We start from the raw sequence: 18,493 nt of genomic DNA on the forward strand, positions 1-18,493 counted from the left end.
CCTGGAGTCCAACTCAGAAATTCTGACGCAAAAGCCCATACTCTTCAACACACTGAGACTCTACCTAGAACAGACATTGCACAGGATCGACATTTTAATCCAAAGTTTTTTCTTTGTTTTGTCATCATCAGTATCAAGGCTGAAGCATGCTTCTTACTGTCTCCAGTCTGACATCGAAAAGCTAAAAGGAATTTGCCTATAAGAATTTTTACAAAGCATGAGAAATTGTGGCTTCCTTCTGGAACTTTCAAAAGTGGTTCACACTCAACCACCAAGTTTGTGAAGCTTGAGATGAGAATGAAATCTCACAAACCTCTTAAGTCTTTCATTTTGACTACTTATAAGGATAGTTCCAATCCAGGCTGAGCATTGTGATTCTCTGGCAATTTTCCGACAGCAGTGGCCAATGTCAAGGTGACTTTACCAATGCCCGACACAGAAAAAGTATGTCATCAGTATCCTGCAAATAGTTTATAAATGATTCCAAATGGCGATTTGCACAGAACACACTGAGTTTTTTTTTTTTTTTTTTCAACTCAGGATGGAGGCTTAAGGTAAAAGAATACATGTTAGTGGTAAAAGACTCTTGTTTCTCAGTTTTTCCTTCTATCCTGAAGGAAGACCAAGGCATTTGAGTGTAGACTGAGTTGAACTTTTCTATTTTAGAAGCTGACCTATCAGCACCGTAATAATTACCCACCAATATTAGAGTCAGTTGTAGAGGAAGTGTTTGCAATTACTGGGGCATTCCTGGTAGTAAGATACACAGGGAACCCAACTCAGTTTACCCCTCTGGGCCCTCTCCCACTTGGCAAAGTTTCAGGCCAAGACTTTGATTCTGGACCCCTTGCTACTCACAAACTCCCTCTTATGCATTCTCTGTTCTACTTGGACTTGGCTTTCTCTCCCATAGATTATAATCTCTGCTTCTAACAACTTAGCGTCTGGCTGACATTTGACCAACCAGGAATATGTTCCTCTCACCACCTGTCCAACTGTGCTCTTTCTTTTTACAACAAGGCCTAGGAGAATGAATGCATGAGATCCAGTCAAGCCACCCCATGCACCACTTGCCATCCCCAACACAAAGAGCCATTCATGAGTCACTACTTCATATCGATGGCTCATGTCAAACCCTCTTGCCCTACTTAGATTGTAAGTTCCACGATGGTAAGGGACCTGGATTTCTCTTCTTTGCAACCCTAAAAGACATGTGGATAGATAGAACATATTTTCAAAGACTCATAGAACTCTAAGTTGGTTTAAAATAAAACAGAAATTTAAAGATGGGTACTGAGGTGTCAGAGAAGTCTGTTCCTGAGATCATAGAAATTTTGATTTGCCAGGACTAATTTCAGCCCCTAAATTCTACCTGGATCCACCTTCAATCTCTATTTCCCCCAAAATTCCTAGCCGCTACTCTAAACTATAGACACTATTATCAGTAGACACAGCCCAATTTTCTGAGGCAGATATTTGCCTGAGAGGATCTTGATTTAATACACCAATTGTGGGAAACAGAATATAATAATAACGGTTAAAACGCATGCAATCTTACTCTGAATGGTACACTTATTTTAAGCATTTTACTTATATCAACTCAGTTATCCTTACGACAATCATATAACATAGCCACTAGAAGTATACCACCCTCCCTACTTTATAATATGGTAGCCTTAGTAATGTGGTAGACTTACGTTGGTTGCAAATTATTGCTACTCCTCCTCCTATTGAGAAGTGATATTTATGTCTCCTCCTCTGAAACTGGGAAAGCTCTGTGACTGTTTAGACTGATAGCATATTGTACAAGTGACACTGCCAGTTACCTAGCCCAGGCTATATAAAACTGGCACCCTCTACTTCCTGCCCCTGGAAGTACTCTCTCTGGAAGCCCTGAGCCTCTATAAACAGAGCCCATCTACTCTGCTGGAGAAACCACAAGGAGAATCCCAGAGAATACATAGAGAGGGAAAAGGGCCCTGCTGAGTCCCATCTTCCCAGTTAACCCAGCAAAGCACCAGGTATGTGAATAAAGCCAGACCCTCCAGGCAAAGTCAGCCACTGAGTGAACACAATCATCTCTCTAGATGGTGCAGAAGAATTGCCTCGCTGAACCGTGCCCAAATTTCTGTCTCACAGAATTTTGAGATCTAATGACATAGTTGTTTTAAACCACCAAGTTATGGGAAAGTTTGTTGCATAGAAATAGTTAACTAGAACTTACATGACTTGTCTGGGGTCATGTAAGCTAATATGAGGATGAACAAAGTTTTAAACCCAGCTAATCTAGCTCCAAGTACATGCACTGAATCACTATGCTATAGCCTTACTACTGAAAAATACAACGAAGTTGGCCAAAGCACCCTGGTCACCGTGGAGGAAAAACTTTCCTCAAGCTATGCTACCTTCCATTGTTAAATTACTCTAAAGTGGGTAATAAAGCCTGTCTTGTTTTCAGATGTATTCAGTAAATATTTACTGAGCACCTATGAAGTACCAGGCCTTTACTTGAGAATTATCACTCACACACCTGTGTTCTCAATGCACGTCTTAAATTTTTTAAAATTCAATAGAGTACCTAGAGATATCCTTCTCAATGTAGGATCAAGACCTGATGCTTGGACATGATTGCTATGAGTAAATTAACATCATCCAGGTTATTCACAGATAGTTCTACACTCTTACCTGTAACAAAATGGAATCAGAAAGATCAAAGCACCAATTAACTTTTAAGAGGCTCTAACACTAGAGAGACATAACAATTCAAAAACTACTTGTTCCCATTCACACACAGTTAAGAGCAGCACTGAAAGCACTTTACAGTTTTCCTTTGATCTGAAATCAACACTAACTCAGGTCGACCAGAAAAGAACTCCTGAAAGGATGTTTTCTTTGCTTATGCTTTAAGAAAGAACTAGAGGATTCTTGAACAGACAGGTTTTTATACTGGTGGACTCACATGCTTATTTCCTTTCTCCTAGAGGAGTCTCATTTTCAGAAAACTTTGCTTTAACAATGTTATTAAATTTAGCAAAAGAGGACAGAACAGTGGTATCGTTTGGAAAATGTTCTATGTATGATTTCACATTTAGATAAAAAAGTGAATAATGGGCCTGGTGAATATGAAATCCAGTCTTCCCTACCTTTTTTTCCCCACTCACTTCTGAAGTACCTCCCAGAGATCAGAACTTTATGAATCCTCCTCATCTAAGAAAAGTATTGGGGTCACATAGGCATATTAATGCTTCCGGGACTGACCTTCCTTACCTGCAGTCTCTAGAGTCTGGGAATTGTCCTAAACCTTGAATAGAATCCAATAGTTGTTGGGTCCCCAGTCCTAACATAGGTTTGATGTGATCAACAGAATGTGTTTAAGACCAGACTAGGCTTGAAGATGAGGCTTTTAAGTTTTTAATGGAGCACAGGGCAGAGTTCTGATGACTACTGGTCAAGAACAAAAAAGATTTCCAAAACCCTTGGCAGAAAGTTATTTCCTCTAGTTAGTCTTTCAAAAAATCCAGGGCTTTTTAAATCCCTCATCTCAGTCTAATCAATTCTTGTAGGCTATTGGCTTTCCTCCAAGAGGATGTACTTACCCTTAAAACCAAAGCGTCTCAACAGGTTTATAACTAATTTTTGTAGACTTGGTAGAAGTAAAAGGAAAAGCATGTAGATGTAGTTCGATTATTATTGGACTTAAAGAAACACATGCCAGAGAGAGGCTGTTGGAGAAGGCATTCCCAGTTGTTCACCTCCTCTAAAATGGCCATAGGTTCTGTAATGTTTAGAGTTATAATCACCAGCAAGATTTTGTATCTTGTACTCTACTTTTCTTCCAAAGTTCTGACTTTCTCAGTTTACGGAAAGGGTTTAGGAACTCACCCAATTTATTCCCATTTATGTATGTGCTACAGGAGGGAAAGCCAAAAAACCAATAATTACTACGGCTTGGTTCCCGAATCCCTGTGTAACATTAAATCATCTCAAGGTCAGTGAAAATTTGGCCTTAAAAAGAACTACAGGACCAGCCATTCCTATGAAGAAAAAGCCATTTGCTTCTCTGCTTCCCACAGAGTTAGCAGAATACGTTCTGACAGAAACAAAACAAGTCTGCCAAGACCTGTGCAGACAGAAGTGTCCTTTCACCAACAATAAACAGATCTGCTCTTGAGCTAGAGAGAGTCATAATAGAAATATATATTGCCTTTTATCTTCTTTTCAGTGAGTAGAGCAAGGTGTCAGGAGTTATTGGTTTAATATCAGTAGAGAAGAGCTATTTTTTTCTCGTGAGCATGTGTGTAGGTATGAATGTAATAGCATGTGTGACGGTAACAGTGCTATGCTAACCAGGTTTTTAGAAGCCTTTTGAAAACCATAAAATTGCCCTTATGACACTGTCAGCATATACAACTTCAAATTGTTACCATGGAGCCATGTAAAGAGCTGTCTGGATACTTCTGCTCAAGGAAAACTAAAAAAGGAAGGCAACAGATAATACACTTACCATTACCTAGCTCACATACATTTAATTCTGAAAAATGGAAACACATAGGTGGTATAATTGATTATTGACTTTAAGTTAACAATGTCCATTGGAGCCAATGTAAAGGTGATGTTCAAGACACAACTGAGCTCCTGGATAATGTCTTAAAATTAAGAAGCAAACGGGACAAGTGCTAATCTACTGATTATTCTATAAACACTAACTAGGATAGGGGTAAGTAATTGTCGCAGAAGCGATTGGAATGTCTTATGGTATGCCAGAGCATTTAAGGCTAATAACTCAGTTAACCTCCTACCCCCTACTAACTAGATTTATGAAATGCCAAGGGAGTCAGCAAAGTATTAAGCTTAGTTTGGATATAATTACTTTCAAGTGGAAAAAAATTGCCACAAAAATAAGGACTTCCGGTTTAGCCAAACTCAAACCTTCCAATTTTCTACTGTAATTAGTATCTTGATCAAATATAAAGAAAACAAAATGGGCAGAAACCTGACACATGATTAATCAGGATTTGATAACAAACACAAAGACTGCATTTTACAAGGATTAATTGTACTTCTAACTTTAACTGCCCTTGATTTAATGGTACCCATTGACCTCAATAATGAATGATTCATGTTATAGCAAAGCCATCTGGAGAATGTGAATGAAATTGAACTAGGATATAGCTTTTCACATGATAACAAATTTTCCTTCCCCTCTTTTCCCTTTCTGTTATTTGAAAAGAAAAGGTAATAAAATTAAAGGAGAAAGTATTTCATACTGAAAGTGTAGTCCATTGCTCATTGTGAATAACAGCTTTACCATTTCAGTGCTAAATACAATAAGAATAACAACCCAGGAGTGCCACAGACTTTTATGACTTCTTTAGCAATGACTTCACCCTTCTCTTCTCCTGGGTCTCATTACTATGAGTATCTGTGGGCATCCTTCTTACATAGTAATTCAAACTCTTTAGCTACATAAAACAATGACCATGATAACAATGTTTCAAAGATAAAAATACAGATGCAGTTAATACTTGGAAAAAGGCCTACCTGAATGCTGGCTGTAGAGCGATTCTTACGGGTTGTGGTAGTCGCCATTGTAGTAGTGGTTTCCATGACAGTAGTAGACATTTCTGGTGGCATGGAGGTCGTCTGTGTTGTTCCCAAAATTGATGGGACTTCTCCAACCAGCCGAACACTTCCATTGATTTTAATATTGGGGTTGTTCTCAGCTGCCATGTTCAGTACTTTCAAACCATCATAATAGAGCCCAGAGAGTTGGCCTTGGAAGAGGCGTCCTTTGTCCTTTCCACCAATGGCTATTTGCGCCTGAGTGTTGAAGATGGTTAACTGCCGGCCTAGTGGGTTGGGTGGAGGAAACATTATTATTCTCATACGTTTTCCTTGTTTGCCTTACCTGGTCTGAATGGACCAGGCATCATAACAGGCTTCCTTGAGCAATTGAAGGGGAGGAAAAAATGGACAACAAAACCTCAGTACTGATGTTAGCAAGTAACATTTCATTATGGTTATCTCTTCCACTGTCTAGCTGAAAATCTTTGATAACTTGAACAATCAAGTCTCTATTCCTTCATAGTGAGGAAGAAGAAATCTTGGTTCAATGATAAGAAGTATTACGGTCTTCTTGGGTATATAATTGTGGATGACAGAAAGAAACACTCAAATCAGGTGATGACCAGAATAAATTATAGATACCTACTGCATTAATTTTTAAAGCTACAAAGTAAAATAATGAGAATGAAAAGAATTAAATATGGCCAAAAAAACTCAGTGAGGTGACTCAGAAAACTAAGTTTAAAAACCAGGTCTGATAATTAAATTAGCTGAAATTAAATTTCAGTTAAGAGACTTGGATTCATTGCATACTTGTAAAAATGAACCACTAGTCACCAAACATATCATTTCTAGTCACCAAACATATCATTTCCTGTAAATCTTCATAGGGCATAATATTCTATTTTCTGCTTAACAAAATCATGAGAGATAAATTCCTATCTCTATTAATTTGTTTTTAGGAGGATGGATTATGGTCCCACAACTAAATTATTCCCTCAGTATGAAATACAAGCCTATTGTTAATGCTCCAGTCCTGGGGAAGTTGTCCTTCAGATTTAATAAATTTTTTTAAGTGGATGGGTATTAATGAAGAAAGCAACACATAAAACTCCTTAAAATGATATAGAGGTGTGTTAATGAGTTGAAGAATATCAATAGTTCACTTTATTTCGAGTTCCCACTTTGACACCATTTATACTGCTCTGAAAAGTATCAAAATGAAAAATCATACCAGTATAGAGTTTAGGAGAATTAAACCCAACTAAAATTCCTCCCAACTCTTTCTACTTATAAAACTCTCTCTCAAGTATGAGATTTTTTTCCCAAGAAAACTCAAAGAGCTTTTTAAAATTTATTGCAATTTATCAGAACAGCAACATGCTAAGGCCTTCTTTACTGTTATGTCTCCAGATTACTTCATTTTGCTTTTCCATATGAAGAAAGGAAAAAAGAAAGACTTATTAATGGAATTAAGTATATGCCTTTTGAAGTTTTCTCCACTTAGTGATCAAACAATGCTCCACTCATTCTTAATCTAATCACCTGAATTACCTTAGCTAGAAATAACTAGAAACAATTTTGTTATTTATGGCTACTTGATAAAAAGACTGTTTTTAACAAAATTATAAAGTTTTTGCTTAATAATTTCCACTATGAATAGAGGGATTTTTTTTTTTTTTTTTTTTTTTTTGAGACAGAGTCTTGCTCTGTTGCCCAGGCTGGAGTGCAGTGGCGCAATCTCAGCTCACTGCAAGCTCTGCCTCCCGGGTTCACGCCATTCTCCTGCCTCAGCCTCTCCGAGTAGCTGGGACTACAGGCTCCCGCCACCACACCCGGCTAATTTTTTGTATTTTTTAGTAGAGAGGGGGTTTCACCATGGTCTGGATCTCCTGACCTCATGATCTGCCCGCCTTGGCCTCCCAAAGTACTGAGATTACAAGCGTGAGCCACCGCGCCTGGCCTGAATAGAGGGATATTGTCATGTTTGGGCTTTAAAAATCTACCACTATTACATAGTCTTCAAGGCTACACAATGTTGACCTATCCTTGAATTCCTGGTGTATAATGTGAAATACCTTCTCAGTGTATAACAGTGAAAGGAATGGAAGTGGCAGAGAAGAGAATGCTCATCTGATCAGAGGATACTCCTTAGACAAGAGTTAACTCTGCTCACTGGGCGACTCATAGTGCCCATTAATCAAGAATGATTTATAAATAATATCCCTTTGGAAGCTTTCAACACTGCAGTATGGTGAACTGGCCAGAGAACTTCGTTATAGTGAAAATGATCTATACTTTATAAAAATCTCCGGAACCTGAAAATGGGATCTGCTGGCCTTAATGCTTACAGAATTACCCAGATCCCAAGGGTGCGATCAAAACAGATCTCATAGATTTTCATCATTTTCTCAGCAATTCATTTAATGTGTTATGCATATGCATCACTGTCTGTATTTTGTCCTCTGTCCTCTTCACACAAGACGCAGCAGAAAAGTTCAATGCATAATAATACTAAGTAATGTGCTGGAGTTCATACCTCTTTACTGTTTATTGTTGATGATAGTTTTTTTTTTTTTTTTTTTTTTCTGGAAGCCCTGAGCTTACTACAAAAGACATGAAATGATGGAAGGGGAAAATAAATTCTCCCTCAACCCCATAGAGGCATTTGAAGCAGCTTAACATAATGAATTAGAAATTAGAAGCAGCTGCCTAGTAGGAGATTTCTAGGAAAAAATTCAGTATCTTACATTAGACAGCCTAATGCCAAGAGATACTTTCCATGCACACAACTGCTGGCGAATCATAATATTTATCCATCTCTTTATTTTGTATATAGTTCAGCACTGGTGATAAGTTAATAATTATACTCGATTGCAGGTAGAAAATCTTACATTCTAATATCCTTGAAAATACTTCACAATGATAACCTCTATAGTTCTCATCTTATTTATCCAGTGGTGTTATTATACCAATGCTTACAAATAAAAAGAGGATCAGAGAAAACTGAAATGCAAAGCTGAATTACACTGGCTAGAGATGATGAGTCTCCTTCATTCCAGTTGCCATCGTTCACTCCACAAAGTGCTCTTTGCCTGTTCAAGACAGACCCGAGCATCAGGAAAGGCAAGGCAGGTTTCCTGGGGCTACAAGATTTAAACTGCCCCTCTACTCCTGACTACAGCTACTTTCCCAGAGAGATCTGACTAATCACTTCTTGAGAATAAGACACTGGTGGAGTGAGACAGTAAAAGGTTGTCTATGTTTCAGTTTTTCATCTTGCCATAGGAAGTGTTTGTTTTTCTGTTGGCTTGTTTGTTTCATGGTCTGTTTCTGGCTAGATCTGCTTTTCTGCTGTAGTAAAACCCTCTCCTAGCTCCCTGTACCTTGGATTAGGTGGTTAATGGCAAAGCTAGCAATCAGTAAAGGAACAGTAGAGCATTCTTAGTGTTCTGCCATCCCTTACTCTGATTAATTTATCTCTCGGATAAACAGAGGTTAGTGAATAACAGAAAAAATCATCACTATTCATTCCCTATGAAGAATGTGAAGAACTGACCAGTTTCTTTTTATCATTTGCCCAAGATTTCCCCAAATCAATGCCAGATCTCATTATTCTCATTATTTTCACTATGGCTTATGATCAGATTTTTATAATAACTGACAATTATATGTACATAAATATATATGTGCATATTTATGTATATATATCCTAATCTGAGAACTATTTTATCTTTCTTAATACAAAATTTGGTTATAACACCAGTACAGGAATTGTAGCAGGTTACTTTTTGTTTCAGATGCCCATCCTCTTGGAAGTCATTAATTATTACCTCATTTGGACATCAAGTTCACATACTGCTTAAATTAAATCTTCGCATGTCTCCAGTCAGTGTTGCACAAAGACTAATTAATTAAACCTCAGAACACCCTTGGGGAATAGGCAGTATTATTTTGCCTGTCCTCAGATGGGAAATCTGAGATATAGAGAGGTTAAGTGGATTGTCTAAGGTCAGAAAGTTAGTCAATAGTAGACAGAGCCAGAAAAGAGACTTCGGAATGCTATGACCCAGCTCTCCTCCCCAATGACAGAAATAACTCCAAAGAGGCATTCCAAATACTTCCAAATGCATCTGTCTAATCATCCATCTATCTTTACCCTTTATATTCATTGTCTTTACAAGTCTTTGGTATATTTTTTTCCTTTTGAAGGGAAGGTTAGCTAGGCAGAGGAAGAGGTAAGACAATAGAATGAATAGATGTTACTCACCCAAATTACAACAAAATTTTTTTTTCAGCGAACAAAATGTAGAAGAGAAACTCACAGTTTGCAAATAATTCTTTACAATATTATATGCATATATAATCATATATATATTTAATTAAGAAACTAGGATATCTTCCCCAGTCCCACGTCAACCACCCCTCCCCCCATCCCAACCCCTCAACTTGTATATTTGAAAGCATCCTTTTATGTGAAAGCCAGCGGATAACAGTTCTATTGTAAGAAAAACTAAAAGCCTACTAATAACTTTATAATGGTTTATACAAATGAAAATGCCTGGCATGCTATTAAACTTAGACTTAAAAGGCAATGGAGTAAAATAAAATATTATTAACATAAAATTGAAAGAAACAAAAAAGTTTCTCAGGCACATGAGACTCAGACATGCATCTAGTTTGCTTTTCCTGTTTAAAGTGAGGCAATCATTGTCTTTAATGTTAAAGGGACTTTATGAGCTGATGATTACTAAACAAAATTATTTGCTTTTTAGAGTTATTTTTAATTAGACCACATACATTTAAAACAGGGCAAACAGTTAAGACTCAGTGAGGATTTTCCACGTTTAAAGGTCTGAATGTCTTCCTCCAACTTAAAATTGTAGTAGTCCTTTGCTCTTTAACTTGTATACTAAGTAATATACCTGGTTACTTCTTCTATGTAACTCAAGGAAATCCCTACAAATGTTAAGAGCTCCCTTAAGGTGTTGAGACAAGAGTAGCTTATATTGGCTCAACAACAACAAAAAAGAATACATATCTTCTTAGAGACTGTTTTTCATTGAAAGACAATGGTTTATTTCCTAACAGCTAGAAGCTACACAGGAAAATTCTAACATCAGTTATAACCGCTGCCCTCTTTTATTAACAGTGGTTGTTGTCTCCAGCAAATCAGAGACTGCCGTTTTGCCTTTCATGAACCTTTTCTTTTCCAACTCATTATGTTAACTTCTTACGCTTTTGTTGCATAAAACATCAAATACACAAGGGTATCCACACAACCGAAGTGTAAAATAAGTTTGTTTTTGTTTTTAGTTTCAGTCAGCAACTAGGACACAATTAATCTCTTAGAAAATAATTTTGCCTCTGTAGGTTTTAAAGGCAAAATTCATCTTTTTCATTTTTTTTTAAGAACAAATGTTAAAAAAAAAAATGGTCCCCTTATAATATTTGTTTTAAGTAGTTTAAGTTACAAGAGTCAATCTATGGTTTTGTTTTTTTGTTTGTTTGTTTTTTGTTTTGTTAACCATGCTACAAGCCAAAACAGCCTCCAGGTGTAAGTTTAAAAAGCACTTTTGGAATTTCTTTAGAAAGCTTTGGTGTAAAAGGTAATTTAAAACAAATTAATAAATAATGTCATGCAGTGGTTAAATTGCCATAATACATTTCTGTTTTAGAAGTTCCTGGAATTTCTTGTTTGTGTTTGTCATGCTGATAGCAGGCTAGAAGTTAGTCCCTTTAACTGTATTTTAATGGCAATGTATTATAGCATGATTTATCAACATATGGCAGGTGGAAGCTGACACAAATTATAATGAAAATTAAAACAGTCATTTATGCAGCAGGCGATTATCATTTAAGGAACATTTATTTGCAGGCTTTAAAAATGAGGGTTTAGGATCAAATGATTTTAAAATGAAAGTTTTAATGACGGTTACCTTTTTCCTGCAGCCACTCCTCTACAGGCCGATTATATTTGAAGGGGATTTTCTGTTTTACCATTTGGAAGCGTTCATTATCAGTGTTGCCTTTAAAGTTTAAAAAACAGCTTAAAGAACAATCTGAAAAGTCAATAAGTCATTAAAAAACATCCTAGGTTTTGTGGTTTGTTTTATGAAGTTTTTAGAGATAGATATCAATTTATCTTTAGTAGAGGTGGAGTTGAAGTCACTCTGCCCTTGGTCTATAGGTTTAAAGGTCAGGTTAGTCTTAGCCATGCAGTACTCCCCATTTTAGAAAAGTGGCATGGAATGGGAATCCTTAAGAGGTTTGGCCGTTTATGGAAATGGATTTACCTTCACTCTCTCTCCGTCTCATCTCAACCACACCTTAATTGGGCCAGTTGAGACAAGAGGATCTCCTTGACCCATGAGTAATTCACCTGCCAGATCAGTTTCACATGTGAGAGGGGACCCTCGCTCCACAGTCACGCAAACTGCGCTATTAATCTACTGTATTCCCATCAGAAACATAGGGCCATGTCCTTCTTTTCTTCTCCTCTCAAGTGTTTGCAACAGCTTAATGTTCTGACAGGGGGAAGGCAGAGAGGACAATTTAAGCCTTGATGGCCAAGGAAGACTTCTTATTCCAAAAGGATGTCCTTGCATCTCATTATCTTTGTCAAAGAGGTAGATCAGTACAGATGAGCTTCTATATCACTGTCTTTCCAGATTTGTTCCACATTTTTAAAAATAAGGAAACTCAAATTTCTGGAAATAGAGGTAATTATAATATAGTGATATAACATTTGTAGACTTTTGAGCACCTGTATTTTATAATAGACACTGATTTTGTATATTTAGCCTCCCTCCCTTCCTGTCTCCCTCCTCCTTTCTCTTTCTCTTACCTTACTATGAGAGGACCTTCCTGAACAAGCATCCATTCATAAAGCCTGTTAGGAATACTTCTTCCAAGCATGAAATATCTAATTAGTTTCAAGGCTCAAACGTAATGGTTTTAACTGCCAGTATGCCCCCCCTCTTCCTTCGTAACTGTTATTACCACTGCTGAATGGTTTCCATAATTAGGACAGACTTGGAGAGTGGTGCTGTGGAGATACACCCTTAATGAATATGCTTCAAATAACAAAATGATGAAGCCATGCCTTGGGAACTGTTCTATCTCATCAACCAACCTCACATTGATCTGGCAGAAATTAGTGAATTGTAATTCATTACTTTTGATTCACAAGCCTATATTGCAACTTGGGGAACTCCATTCCAAATTACCAATATTAAAAATGAAAGAAAAATCTCAAACCAGGTGGCTTGGAAACAATTTACAAAGAAGTCTAAAAGCCATAAAGAATATTAGAATTGCATATAGCATCAGACCAAATGAATAGGGGCATGCTAAAGCATTTCAATTGCAGGGCCATCTCCATATAGGAATCACTATTGGCTGAGAAGATTCCACCTGGGAATAAACTGGTACCAACCTTCTGTGTGGGGAAGGTGGGGGCGTAGGATGGGAAACAGGTAGCAATATTGGAGGATGTTCACAAGGTTCCCCATTCACTTCTCATATAGACAAATTATTCTAACAAACAAGCTGACTCATATCTTTACTACCAGGAATTTTAAAAATAACTCATAAAAGAGGCAACTATGAATCTGCTTCTAGCCTATGTTTTGGGACCGTATCTGATTGGTATAGGGTATAACATATTAATGTATTGAAAAATAAAATGCAATAGGAACAATTAACAGTTTCGGACTGCAGTGGATAATTTAAAATTTTCCTCAAGGAATCATTTCTCATAGAAAAAAATGGAGAGGGCAGGCAAGGAGGAAAAAGAGAAAGGCAAGTTAATTCCTTGGTGCTTCAATAGCCCATGGCAAAAGAATATAGCTATCAATTAGAGATCATTATAATGGTCTACCTTGGTAGATCTTGGTACAACATTCTATTCATTCAAAATAAAGTTGGGTAAACTTTTTAGATGTTTTCATAGAAAAAGAACGTGTACCTTTTTGAAATGAATCTACATCTATAACTCATAATCCTACCCTACAGGTGACAGATATCATAAAGGATGTCATTCATCCTCCAGGGTTTTAGACACAACAGAATCCTATACTGAGAAAAGGTAATTGGCTTGCGCCAGATCTGCCTTGAATGTATTCTATTACTTTGGGTTTTCTGTATCTGCCATTGTTGGCTACACATTAAATATATTACTGACCTTCATTCTACTCACTATGGAATAGATTAGTGAAGTCAATAGCAAGTATAAAGCTAAATATTCTTAGCAAAATGCAGGGCAAAATCAGAAGTAACTAAAATTCCAAATTTCTAGAATTTAATATGCACCAAATTAATTAAGAAGCTGTTTAATTTACTTCCTCCAAAGGCCCTCCTAAGCATCCCCACCCTCATCATCTACTCTCTTTCAAATGTAAAGCACCACAGAAAATAATGTGGGGGCATGATACAGGCTAGAAAAAGAGATAACTATGTTAGATAAACAGTAAGTGACATGGGGAAGGACAGCATGGCCATGATTCAACCTTAGACCCTTCTGAAAGTGACAGAGAGTCATTCTTCTCCACCTCAGCTTTAAAGACATTTAGAAAAAAGTTTTAAGTTTTCCACACCAGATCGATAGTATCTGGCACTAAGGATAGCAATCTTGCATGCTGTTAAAAGTTGTGAAAGATGGAAGGTCATTTGGAAAACCAAATTTGTTTAAATTGCCGCATTAACATTGTTCTTAGTCTCTTTTCATGTTCTTGTTGGTTTTTATTTTAATTTATCTCAAACATTAGTAAGAACTGTTTTAGAAACATGTGCATGAGAATGAGTTATTTGCCCCATGCCTCATTTGCTAATTTGACTGAAGAGCGAACAACCTTCTAAATATAAGTATTCTTATACAGGGCTACTCTAAAAGCTGAACAAACCTCACCAAATTCACATACATTCTTACTAAATCTTTAATGATATTCAGTCATACATTTCATATAGCAACAAGTATGTACATTTAAACAAAGAGTGAAATCAATTCTTCAACAGAAAGTGATGGCTATACTCAAGAAAGAACGGCCCTATGAGTAGTAAACATCATAATATCATTAAAAGGAGGCATACGTGCATTACTAATTAGAGAAAACAATGTAATAACTTCATTTCTTAATCACGGAGAAATCTATAAATTACACAAAGAGATCTTCAAATAAACCGCTCTTAAATTACTTCTGTGGATCCGACACCTATATGGGACTGGATTTTAGAAAAAAACATATTAGTCACATTTTATTGTACTTAAATATATGTGTGTTTATTCCCATCTATTTTTGATAAGGGATTGAGAATATTATACATTTGGCCTCTTCTGGTCATTTTCGTTTGGACCACTGGCTGTAATATCAAGTATTTCAATTCCTGGAGACGTGTGCAACAAGCACATGCACTATGGAATTATAATATTGTGAAGAACAGAATACTTTGAGGTGAAAGTATTGAAGCCCAACTGGTTCATAGTTCCAACCTTTACACTCCAACCTCACATTTCCCACTTTGGGTGAATCCACTTAGGATAAAAGGAAAGGGAAAGACACGGAAAGCAAACTGACCCTTGAGTAGGCCTCAAAATACATCAATTCCTCTTTAAGGTGAGACTTGAAATTTGTTAACAGTCTCCAAGGAATACAATTATTTCAAGTGAAAAAACTGAAAAATAGAACTCTTGTATAGCATGGAAAATAACTTTTGCAACACTGTGCTTACACTTTATTGGTCCAAACATGGGTCCTATTTAATTAGAAGCTATACTAATGGTCCAAACATGGGTCCTATTTAATTAGAAGCTATACTAATACTCTTAAAGCCATAATCAATACAGCATAGGAGTTAAGACCATGGGCTCTGGAGACAAATCTGGTTTTGAGTTCTAACTTTATCACTTATTAGCTGTGTGACCTTGGGCAAGTCACTTGGCCTCGGTTTCCCCATGTCTCAATTTTCCATAGGATTAGTATAGAATAATAGGAAGTACAGCATATTCAAACTATCATTATTAATATGACTCAACTCTTTTCTAATGATCAGAAGGAAGCTCATTAGTTCCATGGTGTGCTTCCCTTGTCTCACTACCTTATCAGTCCTTCATTCAAAAGATGACCATATTCTCTTTGGTCCCATGAAAGTTATCTTCCAAAGATCAACTGACCATAGAAAATGTAGCATCCTTAATATTCTCTTAAATCCCTTATCTATCACTTTATATGTTTCTGTATCTTCTAAAACATACTCAGCTAAGCCCATTTCCAAAACAAAGTGGATTTCTAAAACCGCTGAAAGTAAAAGAGCAATTCAGGCATTGACAAATGTGATTTCTTGGTCCAGCCACAGGTAATGATGATATACTGCTGCTAAGCTGAGAAAGAGTGACTTAAAGGTTCTGCCAATTTGCACCGGGCTGGCAGAAAGCACTTTCTTGCAGGTAGACTATTAATACCACCTGAAATGTTGTCAAGCACGTGGACATGCTAATAGGAATATCCTAACAACATTCGTCTGTGCAAAATGAATGCCAAAGGTATTTTTGAATTTTGTCTTGAGCCCTGAAATAAAGGAGGAACAAATATTCTGTATTGCTTTGTTGACACTAAAAAATCAGACGGTGGGTCTAATGAACAGTCAAAGAATAAATGCTATGTATTAAAGCCAGAGGCAAAAGAAAATCAATGTAGTGGTACTGCTGCCCTCAAGCACTAGGGCAGTTTAGAGGTTATTGCCATGTCTCTTCCCCCAAAGAACACTTTCTAAGTTTCAGAGAAAGTATATGACACTAAAGGAAGGAAACTCCGGAAACTCTGAGCTTGGCTTGAGCCACATTTCTGGCATTGTCCCAGACCAACTCAGAGTCAGAGAGGGAGGTGTTGCACACCCAAAGGCCATCTAGAATGTTTGGCCACTTGTAAGTGATAGATGGATCTCAGCAAAGAACTAATATCTTGTATTTATAAAGTGCCTTTCGACCAAGGAGCTCAAAATGCAATTATAAGCATCATCTCATTAATCCTCACTACACACCTTTGGGGCAGAAGAAAAAAGAACTATTTATATGTTGCGAGCCTTGATCCTTTAATGTGCCAAGGTAAAGAAATGAATGTCTTGGAACAGAAAATTGATCGGCTTGGGGGAAGTAAATTAATAGACCCAGAGCACAAGGGCATTATTAAGTAAGGGAGCTTTTTAAGTGGCTCCTTGAGCCAGGGAGACCCTGGAAAGAAGTGCAAATCACCCTGGCATACACCAAGTTGGCTGATAAAGCTCACCTCTACATGTCTTCTGGATATGTTCTGATAATGGCAAATATATATGAGCAGACAATATCATTTCCTTCCTAAATTAAAGTTGTGGTATGGGTTTACCAACTCTAGGCTGTGCTAGTTGATCTGTTTAAGCAAAGATGGCCCAAATATGAGTGAAAAGAACATTGGATATGGAGTCAGACAAACTTTGAATCAAGTCCAGACATTTATCAGTTTTGTGAACTTGGGCAATTTATTTAATCTAGATGAGTCTTGGTGTCTTCATCTGTTTTTTGTTTGTTTAAAAAAAAAAAGGTATTATCTATATTGCATGGTTTTATCCAAATTAAATGCAATAACTCAGGCAAGGGCTTAGCTTGTGGGGAGTCAAAAGGGGTTGGGAGTTGAGAGAGCCTGTGATTAGTTTTAATTCTTAGGATCCTTCCCTAACACTTACCCAAGGCTTAGAAAAGAAAGTTATTTCTCCCAGTAAGGAGCCTTAAACAGCATGGGGATGGCAGTCAGGGTAAATCCTTGCCTTGAGGGCCTTCCAAAACCTTTTTCAGTCTCGATATTTTCATTGAGCTCTAGCCTCTCCCTGTGTTCTCTCACTGATGAGCCTGTAGACATTTAGTTATCATGTCCAAATACTTTTTTTTTTTTCTTCTCTGAGACAGGCAGGCTGGAGTGCAGTGGTGTGATCTCGGCTCACTGCAGCCTCAGCCTCCCGAGTAGCTGGGACTATGGGCATGCACCATAATGCCCAGCTAATTTTTAGGAGACATGGGGTTTCACTGTGTTGGCCAGGCTGGTCTCCAACTCCTGACCTCGTGATCCACCTGCCTCAACCTCCCAAAGTGCTGGGATTACAGGCATGAGCCACCACGCCTGTCCTATCATGTCCAAATATCTTATAGGCTATGGAATGGGAATGGAACCATGCTGGAGATGTAATCCTGGTGTATTATGTCCAGCTGTCTGAATGTTCATGCCCCTATTCCTTGACCTTTGTTGCTGGTTGAATATACATGTTTTGTGCATACATGTTAATATTAGACGTCTCTTTCATACCCTAAACAAATCAAAAACCCATTTCTGCTGAGGTAATATGATACTAAAATGATTCACTTTGATGCAATAATTACAACATATTTCACCAATCATTATCTTTTCTCTGTACTTTACTTTGAGGCCATTTGTAACTCACTTGCTGAAGCTCATTTCTCCTGGGGTTTCTCCTCATCTATCAAGGATACTTTCAATCCCAGTTAGGTTAATAAAACTAGGCCTAGGCGATTGCAACCTCTTTATTCATTCCTATAATTTAAGAGAATATTTTCAAGCAACTTCAAATGAAACTTTCTTCAGTATGCCAGGTCAACCTGGCACCAATTCTTTATTTAAGAGCCACTCTCAAAAATGCCATGTTGTAAATTAACAAAACATAAACTGACTGTAAAATTTGCTTTCCTTCCTCAAATGTCACCTTTTTTTCCTTCTACAATTATTCTGAAATATGCGCTGAAGCTACAGTAGTTGATTTCAATGTCTGAATTTTGTCTTGTTCCTTTCTGGTAACCATGCTTAGTTTTAGCCATGTCTTAGTGCATTTTAAGTTTTAGTTTCTTCATATTTAAAAGGTGATCATAATAATAATTGCAACATGGGAT

At 37.2% G+C, this 18,493-nt stretch overlaps 1 protein-coding gene and 1 long non-coding RNA gene across 22 annotated transcripts in view; one reads left to right on the forward strand and one right to left on the reverse strand.

Moving 5' to 3' along the window:
- Window positions 1-18,493, forward strand: part of LOC129487602 (uncharacterized) — a 242,626-nt gene that overhangs the window by 205,744 nt on the left and 18,389 nt on the right. The window lies entirely within an intron of this gene.
- NRXN3 (neurexin 3) overlaps window positions 1-18,493 on the reverse strand; it is a 1,686,195-nt gene that overhangs the window by 157,113 nt on the left and 1,510,589 nt on the right. For 12 of the 21 annotated variants that reach the window (XM_055288597.2, XM_055288601.2, XM_055288596.2 and 9 more), the window contains 2 exons: window positions 11,505-11,594; window positions 5,542-5,849 (listed from right to left, as the gene is read on the reverse strand). In XM_055288597.2, the coding sequence (XP_055144572.1) occupies window positions 5,542-5,849; window positions 11,505-11,594 (398 nt within the window). The remainder of the gene's footprint in view (window positions 1-5,541; window positions 5,850-11,504; window positions 11,595-18,493) is intronic. The other 9 variants (XM_055288598.2, XM_055288594.2, XM_055288602.2 and 6 more) reach the window with 3 other exon arrangements.

Source organism: Symphalangus syndactylus, chromosome 8 (assembly GCF_028878055.3).
Source record: "Symphalangus syndactylus isolate Jambi chromosome 8, NHGRI_mSymSyn1-v2.1_pri, whole genome shotgun sequence".
Lineage (NCBI taxonomy): Eukaryota > Metazoa > Chordata > Mammalia > Primates > Hylobatidae > Symphalangus > Symphalangus syndactylus.